The sequence below is a fragment of the Typopeltis vanoorti genome, chromosome 6, assembly GCF_054136105.1.
Source record: "Typopeltis vanoorti isolate ZY-2024b chromosome 6, IOZ_Tvanoo_1.0, whole genome shotgun sequence".
In the NCBI taxonomy this organism is placed as follows: Eukaryota; Metazoa; Arthropoda; class Arachnida; order Uropygi; family Thelyphonidae; genus Typopeltis; species Typopeltis vanoorti.
This window is the reverse complement of record NC_143554.1, coordinates 102,562,770-102,583,460: the sequence shown is the minus strand read 5'-3', so window position 1 is coordinate 102,583,460 and position 20,691 is coordinate 102,562,770. Positions and strand designations below refer to the sequence as shown.

The following is a 20,691-nucleotide window of genomic DNA, read 5'->3' as shown; positions in this document are numbered from 1 at the left end:
ACAATTTCCCACAAGACTCCAGTATTTTCTCGCAGTAGGGAGAACAAATTTCATAATGTTATTACTACATGACTTTTACAGAAATAGCATGCATATGGAAGAAACACAAAATGAGTATATATAACAACCAGTTGCATGAGAAGTACAAAGAGCAGGCGAGGAAGGTCCTTGTCTAAGCTTGATAAGGGTAGCAAAAATGCAGTATGAGCAGCAGTTAGCTAAAGCGGCCAAAAAATCCTAAGGAGTTTTTTCGATATGTCGCCAGTAGAAGAAAGAATGATTATGGTAGAATGGGATTGATTGGTGAAAACGGAGGAATGATAACCGCTGCGGAGGATATAGTTGAGATATTTAATGAGCAATTTCTAAAGGTATTTCACTCTTGCGAATGTGACATCATGCAGAACTTGAAAGTAGTGGGAGAAGAGGAGGAGGAGGAACTGTTAGTAAGTGAACAGGAGGTATATGAGGAATTGAATAGACTTGATGTAAATAAGGCTGTGGGACTTGATGCTATTTCACCACGTGTCTTGAGGGAATGTGCCAGATAGTTAACAACAGCTTTTGTATATCTTTTCAACATGAGTCTCTGACTGGGCCAAGTTCCAAAAGAGTGGAAAGAAGGTAAAATTGTTCCAATTCATAAGGGAGGTGATAAGAGTAAGGCTTTGAATTATAGACCAGTCTGTGTGTCTGGAGTTGTGGTCAAGGTATTAGAGAAGTTAGTTAGGAATAAAGTTCAGAATTGGGTTGACAACAGAAAAATACTCTTTGGTGGCCAGCATGGATTTACTAAAGGAAAATCATGCTTTAGCAACCTGCTTACTTTTTATAATAAAGTGACAAATGCGTTGGATAAGGGTATTGCATATACAGTGGTATATTTAGATTTTGCAAAGGCGTTTGATAAATTGCCACATGACAAGCTGGTAATTAAATTGGAACGGATGGGGCTGAACAGTAGATTGGTTCACTGGATTGGAGATTGGTTGTCTGATAGGTATCAGCGAGTTGTCTATGGAGGAGCGATATCCCAGAAGAGGAAAGTTACTAGTGGTGTACCTCAAGGGTCTGTTTTGGGTCCATTGCTGTTTAATTTGTATGTAAATGATATCTGGAGAGGTCTGAATGGTGATGTGCAGTTGTTTGCAGATGATGCAAAGTTGGGCAGAGCTATCAGGAGTAGTGTGGATGCTGTAGCTTTGCAAGAGGACTTGAATACACTGTGTGAATGGGTAAATAAGTGGGGATATCAATTCAATGTCTCAAAGTGTAAGGTTTTGAAATTTGGGAAGCAGAGATGGGATGTAAAGTACACAATCGGTGCGAATATCTTGGAAGAGGTAGAGGAAATGAGAGATCTGGGAGTGATTGTAGACAAGGACCTAAAATTTCGGGGACATGTTACTAAAATAGTGAAGACAACACAGCGGATAATGGGAATGATGCGGAGGACATTGACTTGTAGAAGTAAGGATGTTATGGTTCCTTTGTATAAGGCTTTGATCAGGCCACATATGGATTACTGTGCACAGATCTGGTCACCTGATTTTCAAAAAGATGAAATTGCGTTGGAAAAAGTTCAGAGGCGATTGACTAAGGTGGTTTCTGGTCTCTGGAATGTAGAGTATGAAGACAGATTGACAAAATGCAATTTGCAGAAATTGGTGGATAGAAGGAGGAGGGGGGATATGATTGAGACATATAAGCTGTTGAGTGGTTATTACCAGATTAACGTCGGGGAGGTTTTGCACAGAATGGGTGAGGATAGCAGGAGAGCAAGAGGTCATTCCTGGAAGCTGTATAAGGAGGGTGTGAGCAAGGGAGTGAGGAGCAGGTTTTTTGCATGGAAAGTGGTGAGTGATTGGAATGCTTTGCCCGAGAGTGTGGTGTGTGCAGAGACAGTGAATATATTTAAGGCACAGTATGATAAACTGTGTGTATAACAGTGGACCTCCCACGATGAGTCTTTGACTCCATAGAGGTTTTTATAATAATAATAATAATAATAATGTAACGATATTTACATTTCGGTTTGAAAGACAGTGGCTGAATGCCGTCTAGGATGCGAAGAACTGCTTACATCACAGTTAAATTACAAGGACTTTTTCACCTTCAAGTGAGTTGGTTAGTCTTATACGGAGGTGGAACAGTTCCACTTCCCCGTTGGCTCAATGTTTTCATCTCGCCAAACAGATACATCGGCAGACGAACACACACAGACAAATAAGAGACCTAGGACACTGGACTCGAGGTCTTATTTGCTTAGTACGTAAATCCAAAACAACAACCACCAACCCAAACAAAACTAACTCCTAGAAAAAAAAATATGAAGCAATTATCTCCTCCTTTTTTTTTTTTTTTGTAATAGATTTCACGGTTTGATATGAACACAGATGATTAAGAAAATAACTATTTATTAACTTAAAAGCTAATATTTCAGCATCATCAGAGTACACAACACAAAGTTTGTTACAAATGCAAAACAACCACATCCGGTGTAACAGTTTGGCTAGTAAAAGTAATTGCAGCGTGCAACACAAGACTGAAGTCCTAATATGGTGCCAGCCATCTAGGTTTAAAAATAAATAAATAAATAAATAAATTTAAAGTTTTGCAATCATTTGGACTACTATTTCAAAACTTTGAATTTTTTTTTTTTTTTTTAAACCTAGATGGCGCCATATTAGGACTTTAGTCTTGTGTTGCACGCTGCAATTACTTTTACTAGCCCCATTGTTACACCGGATTGTGGTTGTTTTACATTTGTAACAAACTTTGTGTTGTGTGCTCTGAAGATGCTGGATATAATACCAGCGAAATATTAGCTTTTAAGTTAATAAATAGTTATTTTCTTAATCATCTGTGTTCATATCAAACCGTGAAATCTATTACAGAAATGTCTGCCGAACACATAAGCCTATCCACGCGTGTAATTATCTCCTTCGGCGCCCCATCAAAGAAGAAATGGGGAAAAATATGTAAAAAATATACTCGCAAACATCATTTAGTAAGAAGGACTGAAGATAAAAAATTGGGGGGAAAAAAGATATAGGTACTAATCTAGTACGGAAAAAAAAATCATACAAAGAACCGACGTAGAGGAATAGTTAAGATGTATACATGAAATAGTAGGAAATATCTTCACGAAACAAGCTAAAGAAGAAAAAGAAAAGCAAAAAAAAAAAAAAGTAGGAGAAATGAAAAAATCTGAGACCAGATATTACGAAATCAAATCAGAATAAAAACAACCAGAAATGCAAGAGAAGATAGACTGTGATAACTTAAAAGAAAGTACTGGAACAAGAATAGTTAAAGAGAAGAACAACAGCAAAAAAGAAATTAAGATATATTGTGTGTGTGTGTGTGTGTGTGTGTGTGTGTGTGTGTGTGTGTGTGTGTGTGTGTGTGTGTGTGTGTGTGTGTGTGTGTGTGTGTGTGTGTGTGTGTGTGTGTGTGTGTGTGTGTACATATATTTAAATTTTTGCACTTGGTTATACAGTATGGGAAGCAAACAAAAGTGCTGAATAACTACAATGATATATGGTATGGAGTAATTGGGTTTATTGACAAAGAAATTTATGTTTACACAAGTTGATATGTACATCCACAACTATCGATGAAATCTTGGTCGAATAAAGTATTAGCGACGGTAGAGTACGTGCTCGAAGTGGGCACCTTGTCTTTCAAAACAGGTTTCGTAGAGAATGCGAAGATTCCCTGTCATCTTGTTGATAACAAAGGTTGGGTCGTGTAATTTTATCCCTTAGTTCATGGTTTGAAGGCAGGTCAGGGTGGAATACACACATTTTTTCAATATATATGACAAAAGAAGGCATCAAGTGATGTAAGGTCAGGAGAACGTGAAGGATACGGGAATTCAGTGAACCTCAAAATAAGCTTCCCGGGGAAATGTTCTGCTAAATAGGCTCTAAAACCACGTGATGTATGATAAGTTGATCCGTCCTGTTGGAATACCTGTGCACGAAAAGGAATTTTTTCGCAAGACATATCCTATGCAAATCCTGGGTGAACGGAACCAGCACATTCTCGATGTTCATGGTCACGGTTATACCACCCTCTTCAACGAAGTAGGACCACAATTGCCATGGCCGGAAACCGCACACCATGCGGTGACCTTGTCGCTGTGAAGAAGTTTCTCGAGACCTGAATTTGTTCTGGTCTCGAGAAACCAAGAAACCTGTAGGTTCGTCATGACTGCTTTGATGGAAATGCTCTTTGTTCGAGAAGCAGACATTATGGAAGAAGGACGGATCTTCATAGACAGTGCGGCAGAACACTCCCGGTACGTCAGAATCTCTCGATTAAGGCAATTATGACAGTATTACTTGGGTCACGTTTACGGAAACGACAAACAAACTGCTCACAAACATGTCGTAGGCTTGGACCATTTGCTCTACCAACTCTATGAACGAAAATGATGCTCAACAATAAATGTCAACATCATTGCTACAGCTAAATGTAAAAATGGCGTGACTCTACACGTGCTCTTCTATTAATGTGCATGGCATGTAGAAATCTAGCACAAAAGTTAGGTTTTAAAACTAAAAAAAGTATTCCGAATAAATCAGTTAAAAATATAGTGCATGTATATCAGAGTGGGAACATTTCCGAGATATTCAAATTCTTCAAGAATTTTGTTGAATGTCGAATTTATAATGATTCTATTGCTTAGTTTTAAGGATCTAATCGTGAGCTGTTTTTACGTCATGAGTGAAAAAATATGGGAACGTCTGTGTCATTTCTTTTAACTAGAATGATCATGACTGTAACGCTGTGTAAACACTGGAAAACAGGTTGGCAACTTGCCAACGTTTTCTAAGTACACAAAGCCAGAAAGTGAAATTCGTTGGGTCATTTTTATGTGTGTTAGTCACACAAGCGCTCCAAGAAAGTAACGTCGAAAAACAAGCGAAAAATGTCTAGAAATAACCAGTTAAATGAAATGAGTAAAAGTAATAGACGAACCCATAAGAACATTAAGCCTTAGGACGTAACCAAGGGGTTTATCTGTCTTGGAAAGAACTCTTTTGAACCTTAATGGAGACAAGCAGTTAGAGAACCACTTGGAGACTCGTCCCTATTTGTTATAATGGGGGGATTGTATTTGTAACGACTGCAGTTTTCCTACAGGAAGAAATATAACTGAGCAGTAACATTAAGATGACAATTAGTTCGCATAATCCTCCAATATAGCGAAGCAGCTGCAACGTACCAAGTTTCCAGTTCGGTAAACGCTGCACCCTATCAGCAATGTATCATTAGCTCCACCGCCCTGCATTAGATAAAGTGGCCCATCGATCACTCTTTCCCCCTCCCCCCCTCCCCTGCACGCCTCACCCTTATGTATACAAGGTGTGCGCTCTTACTGTTGAGTCGCTATTACTTTGTAATCTATGGTTAGTGTCAAAAAAGCTTTTATTAGTAGGTAGCGCTATTTTTTACGTCTGACAATTTGTATTCTCTCGACCAATTGTTTACACGTTAAGACTGCACACAATGACAGCTCTCGTTATGCGCCGAATACGATGTTACATACATTTAATGACCCGAAACTAGAGAATTCGAAACTTGTGGGGACGATTTAATTATATTACATTTTAATAAATGTTCTTGGTGGAAATCGGCACTGCAGGTGATTCAGTCGGAGGAATAAAGCGCAAATAGTTGTGACTAACATAATTGTAGGGGGGCAGAGAGAGAGAGAGAGAAAGAGATTGAGAGAAGAATGGAATGCTCGCGATTCTTCTAGAATTACAACCTGCAAATGTGTGTGCTTTGGCTTCGATAGCGATGTTCGAGGAGGAACACCACCCTTCGCGAGGGAAATTTAAATTATAAGGTGGTAGCGAGAAGTGATGAATTGATGTGCAATCTATCTGCTTCGTGTGCTCTGTATTTTAAATGTGTCGGAGATATTTTGAGGTTACAAATAACAGGATTTATCTGTTCTTTGGTGTTCATTGGTGTTAGATTTGTGTCACCCCCCCATCGAGAAGTTTTCTATCATTTACTTTAATATGCTCATTGGAAAATACAGATATCGAATTTTTCTCTGACTTTAGCATTCTGCAGAGTTTTTTATTTTATTTTATTATTACTACATTTTAAACAGTAATGGCAGACTAATAGCCAATGTCAGCCCATGAAAGAGGGGAGAAAAACGAACTGTCATTTGAACAAGCGATTTAGGGTTTTTTTGGTGTTTAACGAGGGTAATCTCTGAGGAATGCATGGGCGTTTGTAAAAGGAAGGATCGCCTTCCTTTAGATTGTCTGAACATAAAAATGATGAAATGCATAATATAATAAAAAAGAAAACTGTATGTAAACCTTCCTTTATTTATTCAGTATATATATATAAGAATTTATAAATTTTAAAATCCTTTGGCACTGTCTATAAAATGTGTGTTCTCAATATTTGATGAGCAAAAATTGTCACTGCAATATCTCTGAATTTTTGTTGTTGCTAAATGTCCGCAAATATATTTTTGTTACTGAAACCTGTAGAGATCAAAAAGTTGCAAAAGCGTTTCGATTTTTGTGCCTTTCTATAAAAATGAAAAATATTGTGGATGTCCATTCACACATACTGTGGACATAATCCTTGTTGAGTCAAACTAAAGAAAAAGTACAATATGAAAATTATAAGATAAATCGAAACGCTTTTGCCAACAATTTTTATTTAATATTGTCTTTCTAGGATAATGAAAGACGAATCTTTAATGTGTTTGTTTTTCATATTTTTCCGGTAGGTGACAATGATATATACTGCCTATTGTAGCATTTCAAACATGACGTATCTTGTACTGTGCATGTTAGAGTAACGAAAGTGTTGTTGGATATTTTTGGTTCCAGAATGTCACACCAGGTGACGTTCATTCTGGCGTGGACACAAGCAGGAAAGAGGCCAATGCAATATCGCTCGCTGTCAGAAAAATATGAAAAACAGATTAAATATTAGTATTTTATTCGTATATGAATAAAATACTAATAAAACTATTGGTAATTTTTTATTATTAGTAAATATATTAATAATAAAAAAGCAAATAAAACTGTTGGCAAAAGCTTTTCGAAGACTTGCACACACACACACACACACACACACACACACACACACACACACACATACATAAACTGTATGTGTGTGTGTATGTGTAATTAAAAGTATAATTAACAAGGGGAGAATGAAGACTAGATTATTTGCTTGAAGTGTGGTGAATGAATGGACTGAGTAAATAGGAACATGAAGCAAAAACGTAAAATATCATTTAACAAGAAACCAAAACATTATTATTAGATCTAGTAATTAATAATGCCAATGAATAAATAGCACTAAGCACTCATCAGAAGATGACTTAAATGACTTTCTGCAGTATCATCATTTTACACTAACAAAAAGTCATTTAATTTTTGTTATTAAGTTGGGTTGCTTCTTTTGTCTTACGCAGGCCCTATTCGTATTTTTCTGACAGTACTTTCACCATTAGTATCAGGAGAACATCGTTTCTCCAAACGGAAGGTCATTATAAACTATTTACATTCAATATAATTGAGTCGAGAATGCTTCATTAGTCTTGACATTCTTCCTGATGACGTTACTGCTAATTCCTTAACTAGAAAAAGGCCGAACAATTGCTTTTAAATTAAAAACAAATCATTGTTTCGAAACTCCGGCATATTTTCAAGAGCCTTGAAGATATCCGATTTCTAGTTTAACTATAAAACCGTATTTAGAGCAAGAAAATATTCATATTTTTACAACTACACATACAAACCAGCAGTGATATTCTTAAGCCATTGATGTTTCATTTATAATCGTTTGGAATTGTCTACTTTGTTAGAAGATAATGATCTTTGGATCTTTAATATATTTTAGAGGTAAGTTCTAATGTGATTATTTTCCTTTTTTGTTAAAGTGGAATCAAATCACGACTTCATTTGATGTATAAATATGTCTACCTAAATCTACATGGTTGTGAAAGTTCGATCGCTGGCGTTTGCCGCCATAAAATCGGGGGGAAAAAAAGAAAGAAAAACAAAACAAAACTCCACACGATTCTTTGTTTTGAATGTTGACTGTGACTCCGCCCACTCATTTATTGGGACACAGCTGCTGATGCCAAAGTCACTTCAACTTAGGCTGCCACCATTGGAAGAGCTTTTTTTTTTTTTTTTCTAGTGAGCGTCAGTAATTTTTTACCCCCTGGTCTGAACTCCATTTTTCGCTTAATTTCTGCATCGTACCTGCCCAAGAAGAAAGAGGTCCGTCAGGATAGTTGAAACTTTGATGGTCGGTTAAACTATCTTGGACTTCCCTCCATTCCTTCTACTTTCTCTCTATCTGTCCTATAAGACGGGAGAAAGTAAAGTATCTTTTTTTTTTTTTTAAATTATGAATTTTCTCATCTTTTAGATGTCATCCGCTTCTTCTTGTGACGACTGTTTAATTTCTATTACAGTGGTCATGTGAAATACAAATCAATAACGCGGAAGTTGCACTTTCTCTCACTCCACTGAATAATTCAACACACGCATACGGACATGTTAAAATGTGTGTTGCATACGCCTCTTTCCTTGTAAACATTCATTGTCTTTAATCACAAGCCTTAACATGTCGCATGCGTGCAAATTATTCAATGGTCGACAGGAAATGAAAGTTTTAATAATATTGATCTGTGTTTAACATATTTACAGTAGCAGAAGACCAACTGCTTTTCACTGCAGGATGCTACTTAGTCATGCAGATCATTTCGTTTTCTGGGAGAAAAATGCATTCTGTTTATCAGCCTTTGTTAAATATTAAATCATTAATTAACTTTCGGTTTAATGAAGTTAATCTGAATATTGTGTATGTACAATGGCGAATAATGGTTTTTCCATTACTGATTAGGTAGCGGAAAAAAATGGACAGATTTTTCTGTTGGTACATCCTTTGTTTGATTGTAAAGAGATTTGGTGGGTTTTTTTCCCCCTTCAGATTTTTCCTAGAATCTAAAGGCTGATTCTGCAACCAAGAAATAAACCACAATTAGTGGTCCAAAAATGAAAAGTTTTGTTGTTGTTTGTAACAGAAATTAATTTCGATTGGAACGTATTTTGAAGAACTGAATACAACTTTGAAATCCAAAACAGCTATCATGTTAGGATTTTTTTTTTTAAAGACATGTATATAAACTGCATTGGTTTTATCAAGAATAAGTTAGTCAGTAACAAGACTGAACCTTTAAATTATTCACTTAATTTTTTATACGATCTCACCCGAATCAACCATCCCCACTTTACAAGAAAGGTTTTACACCTATCGTGCTGTTAACACTATATACCACAATATACCGCTAGGGTTAGATTATCCGGTCCCCACCCCGCTAGATTCAATGAACTTTTTTTTAAAATTCAGAAACTTTTTCAAGCCACCTCAGACCTGTAATAAGCAGAGTAGTCTCACACAGAGCAATTATCATCGTCTACCCACAGTCTCTGACTGGACAGCGAATGCACTTCTTCCTCGTCTAAACTAGGTTAGCATCTTTTTGCAGCCATTGTAACTTTACGAGCGTATTAACGTAAGTTTGAAAATGAACGAAGGTATAGTTTGAACCTATTTGAACACGTATTCTGGATCTTTTATTTGATAAGTGATTATATTCTTGTTTTAATTCTATATCCAAGTGTGAGGTAACTTCCACCATTTCTGATCAAGTATAATATACATTGCAACCAAGAGAAAAAAACTTTCCACAGCTATCTCTCATTCAGAGTTACTTATATGAGAAAAACACATGACTTCTGCAGTAATTTAACCTTGGTATCTTCTTTCTGGCCCCCATTGATGAGACCTTAATAGAGGTCCAACTAATGGTGAGCTGCTTCCTGGGGAGTAGAGCGGTTCTGCCTCGGTTCTGTGAACCTCGGTTCACAGCTGAGGTTCCTATCTTGGAGTAATTCAGGTCAGGAGAGATGAGATTAGTAGTGATCCTTTCAGGTCACAGTGAGATTTAAAGTGATCTTGTAGATCGCTCAGTTTTTCGACAGATACTGATCACTTTAACAGCACTTCAATAAAGGTTGAAACCGGGATTTATGGGATTCTAAGGCAACTAATGTGAAGTCAATAGCTTCTCTTGGGTTACAATGTATATTATACATTCTAACCAAGCAGTAACACTGTAATCTTTTCTGTACGTCTCTTAAAGTTAATTAGACTGAAATAAATTCAAGGAAAAGACAGGTCTATGACTTTTTGGGTACTAAGAATTGAGAGAACTGAAGGATTATTATTATTATTATGTGACACCTCCAGGAAGTCCAGACTCATCGAGGGAGAGTGTGCCAACAGCATCGAATGATTGTTCACCTTCCAACTACTAACCACGCTCAAACTTGCTTAACTTTTTGGGAGCCATTAGTAGCAGAGACTCTACCAATCGACCAACCTTTGCTAGCATGTAACATGGTTGCTTCTGTTTAATGTCTCTGGATTTTCAGAGAAAATTCAGAGACATTAAATAAAAATTCGATATCATACTCAACCTTCGAACCTACTATAAAACTGATTCCTTAGATATTTCTTCACCAGCTTTATCATCCACCATCAATACAAGAAACCACCGACCGATGATGAACGTTTTTCCGCCACGTGGAAAAGAAACTTCACAAACCTTATCTAATGGAATAGAAAGAATTAATTTATATAAACCACAGTTTCTATTTCTTGGATCTTGTCTTTAACAGCTTAATTTATCATCGCCAGGGACGAAAATTTCTCTTTTTTTTTGAAGAAAAAGAGAATCTAAAATATAAGCTCCTCTTGATCCCAAGAAAACATTTCTGTTAGTATTGCGTGTTACAACTAATGAAAAACCAATGTCTAAAAATTCTGAGAATTCATTATTATTATTTTTTTTTATTTTTTTTGGAAATAACGGAGATATCCATATCAGCCAACTTCTTCGCTTTGTGGAATCCGTCATTTAATATCAAGATGACTATGCCACTATAAAATCCTTAGATAGTCTGTCTGGCTTATGCCATCCACTTTTGGACACGTCAAGGAATTTTTTTTTTTTAATTTAGTGTGTGTGTGTGTGGGGGGGTAACGCAAGCTATTGCTCTCTCGACATTATTAGAACAATCGTTTGATTGCGCCAGTAGAAAAAAAAATATCAAGGTTTTGGCCATCTGGAACTGCTAAGCTCCGAAACATCGACTTATTCTAAATTTTCAAGCCATTCTTCTTTATTTAATTCTTTGCAGTTAAGTGCATTTCGACTAATCGATTGTCCTTCTTATGAACTCCCTCTACACTCTGTCACTCAGATGATCTTCATTTTCTCAAAAATTATATCCGGTGTTGCATTGCCATCCTTAATAATCTCTTCGTTTGGTCAAAAAATTATATCTCATGTTGCATTGCTATCCTTAATATCTATTCCTTTCTTCCTATCCCCTCCAACGTCTTTAGAATAGTAGCAGAAACTAGTCAATAGCTGTATAGTCTAACTCCAAACTCGTGGAACCAATTTTTTTCGTATTCTTTCTTCACTCTTTGATCCCCTTTTCTCTTTGGAGCAACCTGCTTTCATTATTTTCCAACAAATACAGTTCATATTTATTCATGACAAATATCAATAAATTCTTTCTCTCTTTTTCCAGATTTTTTCCGCTAATTCGATCTTCTAATGTTCTACCAGTGTACAACTTTTCATCTCTGAAACTGCAATGAAAAAGTACTTTGTTGTAAAAAAAAAAAAAAAAGTTACTAAATGAAATAGATCACTACATAGTGTGAGGTCTGCTCGGAGAAATCGATTTTTCTGAGAAGGTAAAAAAGAAAATAAAAAAGGATAGAACTAAAATTAACTTTAGGAATTTAATATTTCGTTCATTTCTGTCTTTATTTCAGTTCACGAATCTTTATAAAGATATTTTAGGTTTTGTGTAATATACTAGTTTAGGGAGGGGGAAAATAATTAGGATTCTTACAACTGCTCTTCATAAACAAGAACTTCTGTTATTTGTTATATCAATGCCAACAATTTTTTTTTCAGTTAGGCAGTTTTTTATATTCAGCAACTTGAATAGCACTATGCCCTATTCAAGCATTACGAAATCATTAACTGTAAGAAATCTTGCGACAAGGTAGTACTTTCTCTGCCACGATATTAATGAAAACTCGCATTTTTATTTAAATTCTGTGGTTCAGCCAGTAATCACAGATTAATTATTTAATTTTTTTTTTTTTTTTTGTTTACGGATAGGTAGAAAGAAAGGAAATTATAGGCCCGATTAATTAGGCTGTAGGACTCATTTGTATAAAACAGAAGGTAGATCAGTTTGAAACATTGTTAATTTAGTGTTGCAAGAATTGGACACAGGGATTTTTTTTTTAAACATTGTTCCGTGCAGATGCTGTACAGGCTAGCACTTGCATTGATTTTATTTGAAAAATTGTGTTTTTTTTTTATACACTTGCTGCTTTAGATATATACGGCAACAGCCATGATTGATTTTAGAAAGTCGTTACTTGCTTGATTTAATTAAAATTGAATTAGAAGACTAAAAAATAATATACTCTCGCTCGAGCTGCTGATAAAATCAAGTTCAGTGCTGATTACTTTTCTATTTATTTGCTATTTGTTTATAATTTATATTTTTGTAAATAAAAGTATAAAGAAGTATAAAGTAATTACTACCAGGGATATATGGAAAACATCGAACTAATTTGAATTTTTTTGTACTGATTTTATTGGGTTAAATATCAACTCTTTTTCTCAATAAGTTTTCTGATATCACAGTTTTTTTCACGCTTTTTGCAACAATGCATTACGTTTGAAAAAACACTGAGACATTTCCAAATGTACATGATAGATCTGGCACAAAAACATGCTGAGCAAGCTTCCATTCTGTGATCTTCCTCATGTATTTTGTAATTAATAGACTATTTTTTTTTCCTAGTTGCTCGTTGCAGGCAGAATGAGTGGCAGTTTTTTATCCAACTTCTTTACTAATACTGGAGTACCACAAGGTTCCGCTGTTTTCTTACTGTTTCATCAATCATCTTTCGCTGACTGAAAATGTGATTCATAGTTTTGCTGATCTCATTCGAGAAACCTTGCGACGCACGCCAATGACATTAAAAGAATAGCTACGATACCTTAAATGTGTTATTTCCGTACCAGTTTACATGGATGGAAATATAGTCTAGTCGTTTTTCAACACTTCTAAAACCCAGTTCTGTCTTATTTCCCTCAACAATTGGTCCTTCTTCCCCCTTATCTCACATTCGATTGAATTTATGCCCTCAATCCAAGATATCTTCTTTCTTGAAGTGATAGGAGCAGCAAAATTATCACAAAATTTATGCTGCGTTAAATTTGTATAGCACCTAAACAAAAAAGCCTCATTAGCTCAGTCAGTATAGACGAAGCCCTTTCGTCGGAAAGACCTGGGTTCGATTCCCATCAGTGAGGTGAGAAACCTTTATCTCGTCTGTTTCGACGAGAGATGAGTTGCTGGTTTCATACGTAGGTAGGGTTTTTTTTTCACCCTGAAACTTGGGTTTTTCGTTCTTTTCGTTCTTTTTTCAGTTGAACAGGAAAACCTGCCCCTTGAACACACATGGATTACAATCATGAATACGTCCCGGCCATATGCCGGTCCGGATCCCGGATAAAATTGGGGATTGGGGAAAGCAATGATGAACTACCCTATAAAAATCTCACCAGCAATACTTTGTGGGCAATGCCTACAAAGCCACCTACGGTCGGAAACGACTGAAAGGGAAAACCAGGACAGGACCTAAACAAATATTGGGATTTTTCTTCAGCTGGAAGTGGCACTTCCTTTCAAAGAAACCTATCCTGCTATAAGTCCTGGATCCACCTGACAATAAAATATTGCTCCTGCGTTTGGTAAGTTTCTCAAAAACATCTTTAAAAATCTTAGTAGAGTATAATTAGACTCATAAGCAGTATCATCTGACTATACATTTTGTAGTTCCATCAGTCTTTTTGAAAGTTGTGCACAGTGAAGATGCAGCCCCCTGACCATCATCTAGAAGTCCTCTCAAATCCATCGCTAATTACTCTACCGCGTTTGGGGACCTCCATAGCTTACATCGGTATTGACGCTGTTCTTTGGTTGGAAGGACCTTGGTTCGAATCCCGCCTAATAAGACCCTTATACGGTTTTTTCCATCTGAAGGTAAGTTCATTATATATATATATATATACATTTTTGAAACACCCTGTATATATATATATATACAGGGTGTTTCAAAAAGAATGTCCCGATTTGAAAATTGTATATCTCTGCAACCACGAACCACAAATGAATAATGAATGCGACTTGTACCATGTGAACGGCCTTGCCCAGAGTTTGATATGACGACCGCTAGATGCCACTACTAGCGCCCAAATAGACACTCTTAGTTAATAAGAAGATGGCGTCGAGTCAACAGAAGGCGTTTTGTGTTCTCGAATTTAGCAAGACTGCGTCCGTGATTACGGTGCATCGTGCGTTTATACGATGTTACGGAATTGATCCGCCACTGAACAAAAACATTCGTCGTTGTTATCGACAATTTCAAGAAACAGGGTGTTTATGTAAGGGAAAGAGTCCTGAACGACCACGCACCTCAGAGGGGGGTGGGATGTGCAACGAATTCCAGAGGCTTTTCAGCAAAGCCCGCGCAAGTCCACTCGTCGTGCTAGCCGAGAACTTACCATTCCTCATGTGACTGTTTGGCGTGTGTTACGACGACGTTTGCTTATGAAGCCATACAGATTGCAACTGGTGCAAGCTCTTCGTGTAGGTGACAAAAAAAAACGAGCAGATTTTTGTGCTAATCTGTTAGAGGACATGGAGGTCGACACCTTCCTACAAAGGTTGATTTTTAGTGATGAAGCATTTAGTGATGACCCGCTGACTTGGATGAGCTCAGAACCAGAATCACGGCTGCAATAAATTCTGTGACAGAAGACACTCTCAGACGCGTTTGGGATGAATTCAGCTATCGGCTTGATGTTGTCCGTGCAGCAGGTGGAGTGCACATTGAGCATTTGTAATTATGGCGAGTGAAACTTTAGGCCTTACTTGATAATTTATTTTGTAACTGTACCACATTTTCATTTATTATTTCATTTCATTTCATTATATATATATATATATATATATATATATATATATATATATATATATATATATATATATATATATATATATATATATATATATATATATATATATATATATATATATATATAAAAGAATGATCATTATCTTGGTTAACATACATATTTTTATAAAGAATTGAATGACTAGAACCGAGATTTAAATAAAAAGGTTTTAATATAAAAACAGGAGACTAGTTTCGGCTTGCATTATAAAAGAAAGAAAAAAGAAAAAACACTAATACACTGAAGCTTAAATAAACTAAACATCATAGAGAGTCTCTATACATAATTGACACTAAATCGTTGTGGTTGTATTTAAAGCTGTTCTTTCGTTAGTTGTATTATTGGGAAAGTGCGTGCTAGTAGCATCTCGTGAGCGCCAGTACATGATTACATCTAAATGACACTCTGGGAGGTTGTAGCTCAAGTTATTATTTAGATGAACAGGATTGAAGATGATTTCTCTAGATTCCACGATTTTTCTCTCTAGTTCATCATTGCAACAGAAGATGTTAGTAGATTTTTCCCAGCAGACTTTGTGACTTTGGTTTTCATCATTAGGATTAGCCGAGAAAAGGATATGACTTGATAATGCACTGGCTCGCTGTCTCTTGTAAGTAATGTCCCTCATGTGTTCTTCCATACGCAATTCGACAGATTTGTCTGTCTGCCCCAAATAAGGAATATCACAATCACACAATATTTTGTATACACCGGGGTATTTGATTTGATGATGACAAGGTTGTGGGTGGCTTATTAAGAAACGGATCTTTGGAAGTGGAGTGAACAAGGTTCTGATATTGTATTTTCTTAGAACTTTTGCTAATTTATGTCAAACTGTACTTATGTAAGGAATAGATATATTGCCTTTGAATCTATTTGTTTTTTCTGAGTGATCTCTAGGAGGATTAAGAAGGAATCTGTCAATGATTCTCTTGGAAAATCCATTAACTTCGAAAGAAGTTTTGAGATGGTTTATTTCTGTAAGTAGTTCATTTGAGTCATCCAGAAGAGGACGGGCTCTATATCCCAAGGTGGAAATTATTCCATGTTTATGAGGAGGGAAGTGATGGGACTGACTATGCAGATATCTGTTGGTATGTGTGGGCTTTCTATATATCGATATTTTGAGTTTACCAGAAGAGCGAGTCAGTTTGACACCAAGAAAAGGCAAGGAATTATCCGTTTCAAGCTCGGAAGTAAACTTAATACTTTTATGTCGGCTATTGACTATTCGGGGAAATAAGGGTATCATGTCCATGGCTCCAAATAATGAAGACATCATCTACATAACGTTTCCAAACTTTAGGTGTTAAAATAAAGGAAGAGATAGCCTTGGTTTCAAAATCCTCTAAGTAAATATTTGCGAGTACAGGGGATAAAGGATCAGTCATAGCCAGTCCATGATTTTGTTTGTATATATTATCTTGAAATTTGAAGTAACAGGACCTGATGCAATGTGTAAGCAAGGTTGACATTTTTTGGATAACTTGTCCTTGAGTAATGTTAGGACTTCATCTCATGTTGTTACATTAGTGAACAAAGAAGTTATGTCCAAGCTAGCCATGATGTCATCTTCATTAACTGTAATATCATTGATGTATGTAACAAATTCTGTAGTGTTCTTGATAAAGGATGGTGACTTGCCTGAAAAACGTTTCAGGTATTTTGCAAGATATTTTGAAAGGTTGTACGTCGGAGAATTGTACCTTCTACAGTTGGGCGTAATGGGGTGTTCTCTTTATGTTCTCTTTATTCTCTTAATACTCGAGAGAGAGAGAGAGAGAGATCCAACTCGTTAACTTCAAAATCGTACAAACAACTTATTAAAAACAACAACTGAATTATCCCGAAACGTTCACTTGTCTCTACGCTCTCTCCATCCCTTAATTCCTCGCATATATGGTGTTCCTAAAATCCATAAAGAGAACACTCCATTATATACTTTTTTTATTTTTATTTTTTTTATTTTTTCTCTCAGAAACTTCAATTTCTGGGAGAGGAAACCAAACAGAGGTAACGAGGCAAAGACATTCGTGGAAACATCTGCAAACAAGTATAGATAGAAATAATTTAAAAGCTACTATATGCATACTAAAGTTCATAGTTCAAATGGAATATAAATCATTCTACTTCATCCAATAATGAATGTGAACTGCGTATCCCATTCCGATCTTCTGCTGCGTGTTTTTCTTGCTCCTATGATTTTTCTTTTTTTTTTTTGATATATATATATATATATATATATATATATATATATATATATATATATATATATATATATATATATATATATATATATATATATATATATATATATATATATATATATATATATATATATATATATATATATATATATATATATATATATATATATATATATAGTATTTATAGAATTTCTTCATGTATAAATCGATGTATTATATTAAAATGTAATATATTTTATACGCCTTCCAACTCGTTCAAAGAAGGGTATGGAAGTTTGTACTCTATGATGAATACATTTAAGGCTATGAAATAATGATATACAGCTTTTACTATGATTATTGCAAAATTAATAGTACGGTAACACGCACATTCAGGCGATCGATCGACGATATTCTGAACCCTTATTTAGTATCTGCTTTCGAGTGAAAAAGGAAATGCGTGATAGGCGGAGGCAGCGATTAAGGCGCTTGTCCTGTTGTACTTGATATCTGAGAATCAGTCCGTGTGTGAGGGAAAGAGGAAATGGAGACAGAGAATTTATCGATTAATAAAATGGATGTCGCAAGAAATTACTATTGAAATAATCAAGGGTGAAGGAACAGAATTGTAATTACTCAGTATATTCGTATAGTATATCACTTGGACTTTTCTATAATTATAATTTATCAATGAAATATTAATAACTCACCATTACAGGGTTAAACTTATCCTGTGGTACGATACCTTTCTGCTGCTTTTTTATGATCGATAGGTAACGAAATTGATCGGCAATTCTTGGAATCCACAAGAAGCTTTTTTTTTTGATAGTTCTAACTTCGTTTATGATATTTGGTTCAATATAAAACGTGAAGTAGAATTTAGTCGTATTTCTCGCAGATGTGTGAGAGGGCGCTTCTTTACTTATCAACAAGCGATCTGTGTATAATTAGTTTTTATTGTCACTTAAATTGTTCGCTAAGTTGCTTGAAATGTATCAAATGATTAATTCTGTATTTGATAAATGTCGTAAAGGATGCATATTTTTATGCACTGGTTTATTTTAAAATAAAAAAAATAAATAAATATAGAATTTAGGTAAGTTTTGTGCAAAATATGCGTGTTATATGCTGTTCGAATTGACTCCATCTCTTTCAATTACTAGATATGTATATTGCACATCTTTTCATTCCACAAAAGAAAATGAATCCAGCTTACAAGTGAAACAACCTAGCTTCGTTTTCTTAGGGTATAGGGTTTACGTCTCGTTACGTTTATGCTTTCTCTTAATTTTCTTTCTTGTTAATTTTGAAGCTTCCAAACTCTAATAACTAATCTAAGACAGCGATCCTCTCTATGCTCTCTGGTTGAATATTATTCAAACTCTATAATTGAATATTTGTGATTGCCTGTGAAAATACTAGTGGTGGGCAGTAGATGGCATTGATGTAGATGCAGTTCGCTGTAGTTGGTGGATTTAGTGTGGAGACGGAGAGTTGTAGAGTAGGTGCCCTCCCTGATTATTTCATATACAATTAATTTAAGTATAATTGGATTGCACTGAAGTGTACGACTGTAATGAATATTTTGCACACAAAGTGAAGTATGTTTATATGTATAATACTGTATATTGATATTTTTTCTAATAAAAATTAAACGTTCTGTATTGAATTAATTAGTAACATAAAATATTTTCTCTATCTATATCTACCCGATTTTTCGATATGCCAAAGTGATAATGTTCTAAAGTTTCATCTCGTCATATTAAAATAACTCTTTCACTCCTAATTTTGTATGATAATCAGGGGCGGCTCGTGCATAGGCACTGCGGAACTGCAGCACTTCCAATTTTTCTCCGTATATAAATATATTTATTAATTTATTTATATTTGCTTGTAATATTTAATTTTATCATCAACAATCTTATACAATTTTCTTATTTTGTATAAAAAATAATAAAAATCCATTTTGTAGCACTTAGGAGGACGAAGGACGCTAGCAGCACTGTGTTTACCACAGAGTCATATTGCATATGCCCGTCATAGTCAGATGCGAGCTATTAGCGTAATGCGACACTGTCCGTCGCGCAGTTCCACTGTTGTTTATATGCAGTTTGCGCCAGTAGTAGAGTGTTCGTAGTGTTCATCGTGTTTGATAAACATTCTCCTGACAATTCCTATGACTGCATCTGAACCTGAACGCTGCATGCCTTCTACAGCCCCCCAAACATGCATCCATGTTTGGGGACTGTATTTCATTGAATATATGGCTTTCACTCGAAACAAAACAAGAAGAACATATTTTATTTTTAAGTAATTTTGAATTATACCAAACTCTATAATTTTATCGATAATAAACAATATTTTTTCATGTTTAATTTTAAAAAAAATTTTTTTACCATAATTTTGATATCTTATCCAAACACGTATACACTGTACTTACAGTGTGTATGTATATTTCGAAAGTTGCAGTACCCCCACGATTTCAAGCCAAGAGCCGCCACTGATGATAATCCATAATACTACGGTTCCACAATACTAACATGCTAGAAGAAAGACCCATACTATTCGACTAGAGGATGTTTTTCTATATGCAGTACAAATGAATTTTGTGTAATATCTATATTAAATTGTGTCATAGTGAAGTAACAATATCTGATCCAAAATTACTTAAAACTTTAGTATACTGAAACTCATCAATCTTTAAATACTTACTTCATACGAAATACAGTATACACCTGTCCATTGGGAGTGATGCGTCGTATTAAGTTAAAGTCACCGACATACACGCTACCATCAGGACCGCTCGTGAGGGCCACTGGAGCTAACAGCTTGTTGTCACGTGCTAAACCGTTGCAATCAGGACACAGTAATGGTCGAGGTTGCCCATTTCCCATGAGAATCGAAATCACCCTGGGTTGCTGTCTGAAATATATCGTAGCACCATCTCCTTTTTGCAGGACTCCTGACAAGTAAAGTGCAACAAATTAATAATACGTTTAATAATACTTAAGAGAGATCTTCACCAAATCAAAACAAGCAACATGAGCAAATTACCATTCCTCAGTTTTGTAACGTGAGTAATAGTAATTAATAGTTTCAATTTCCCTTTGAATTTTAGTTCTAGTGTGAATTTCGAAAAAAAATGAATTGGTTGAAAATTTGAAGCAATGAGAATCCTGTAATAAAATATCTTGTTTTAAAAACACTTTTGAATATCAACATTTTTTTTTTCATGGTCTTGATCGCTTCAGTTAATGAAAATCCTTTATCATTCAGGTAGGCCTTTCAAAAGTTAAATGATCAGAA

The 20,691-nt window shown here is 35.4% G+C and overlaps 1 protein-coding gene across 1 annotated transcript in view; it reads right to left on the bottom strand.

Moving 5' to 3' along the window:
* The window catches only part of LOC150105764 (teneurin-a-like), a 400,598-nt gene that overhangs the window by 43,572 nt on the left and 336,335 nt on the right, over window positions 1-20,691 (bottom strand). The window contains exon 19 of the mRNA XM_090394550.1: window positions 20,098-20,347. Within this exon, the coding sequence (XP_090250676.1) occupies window positions 20,098-20,347 (250 nt within the window). The remainder of the gene's footprint in view (window positions 1-20,097; window positions 20,348-20,691) is intronic.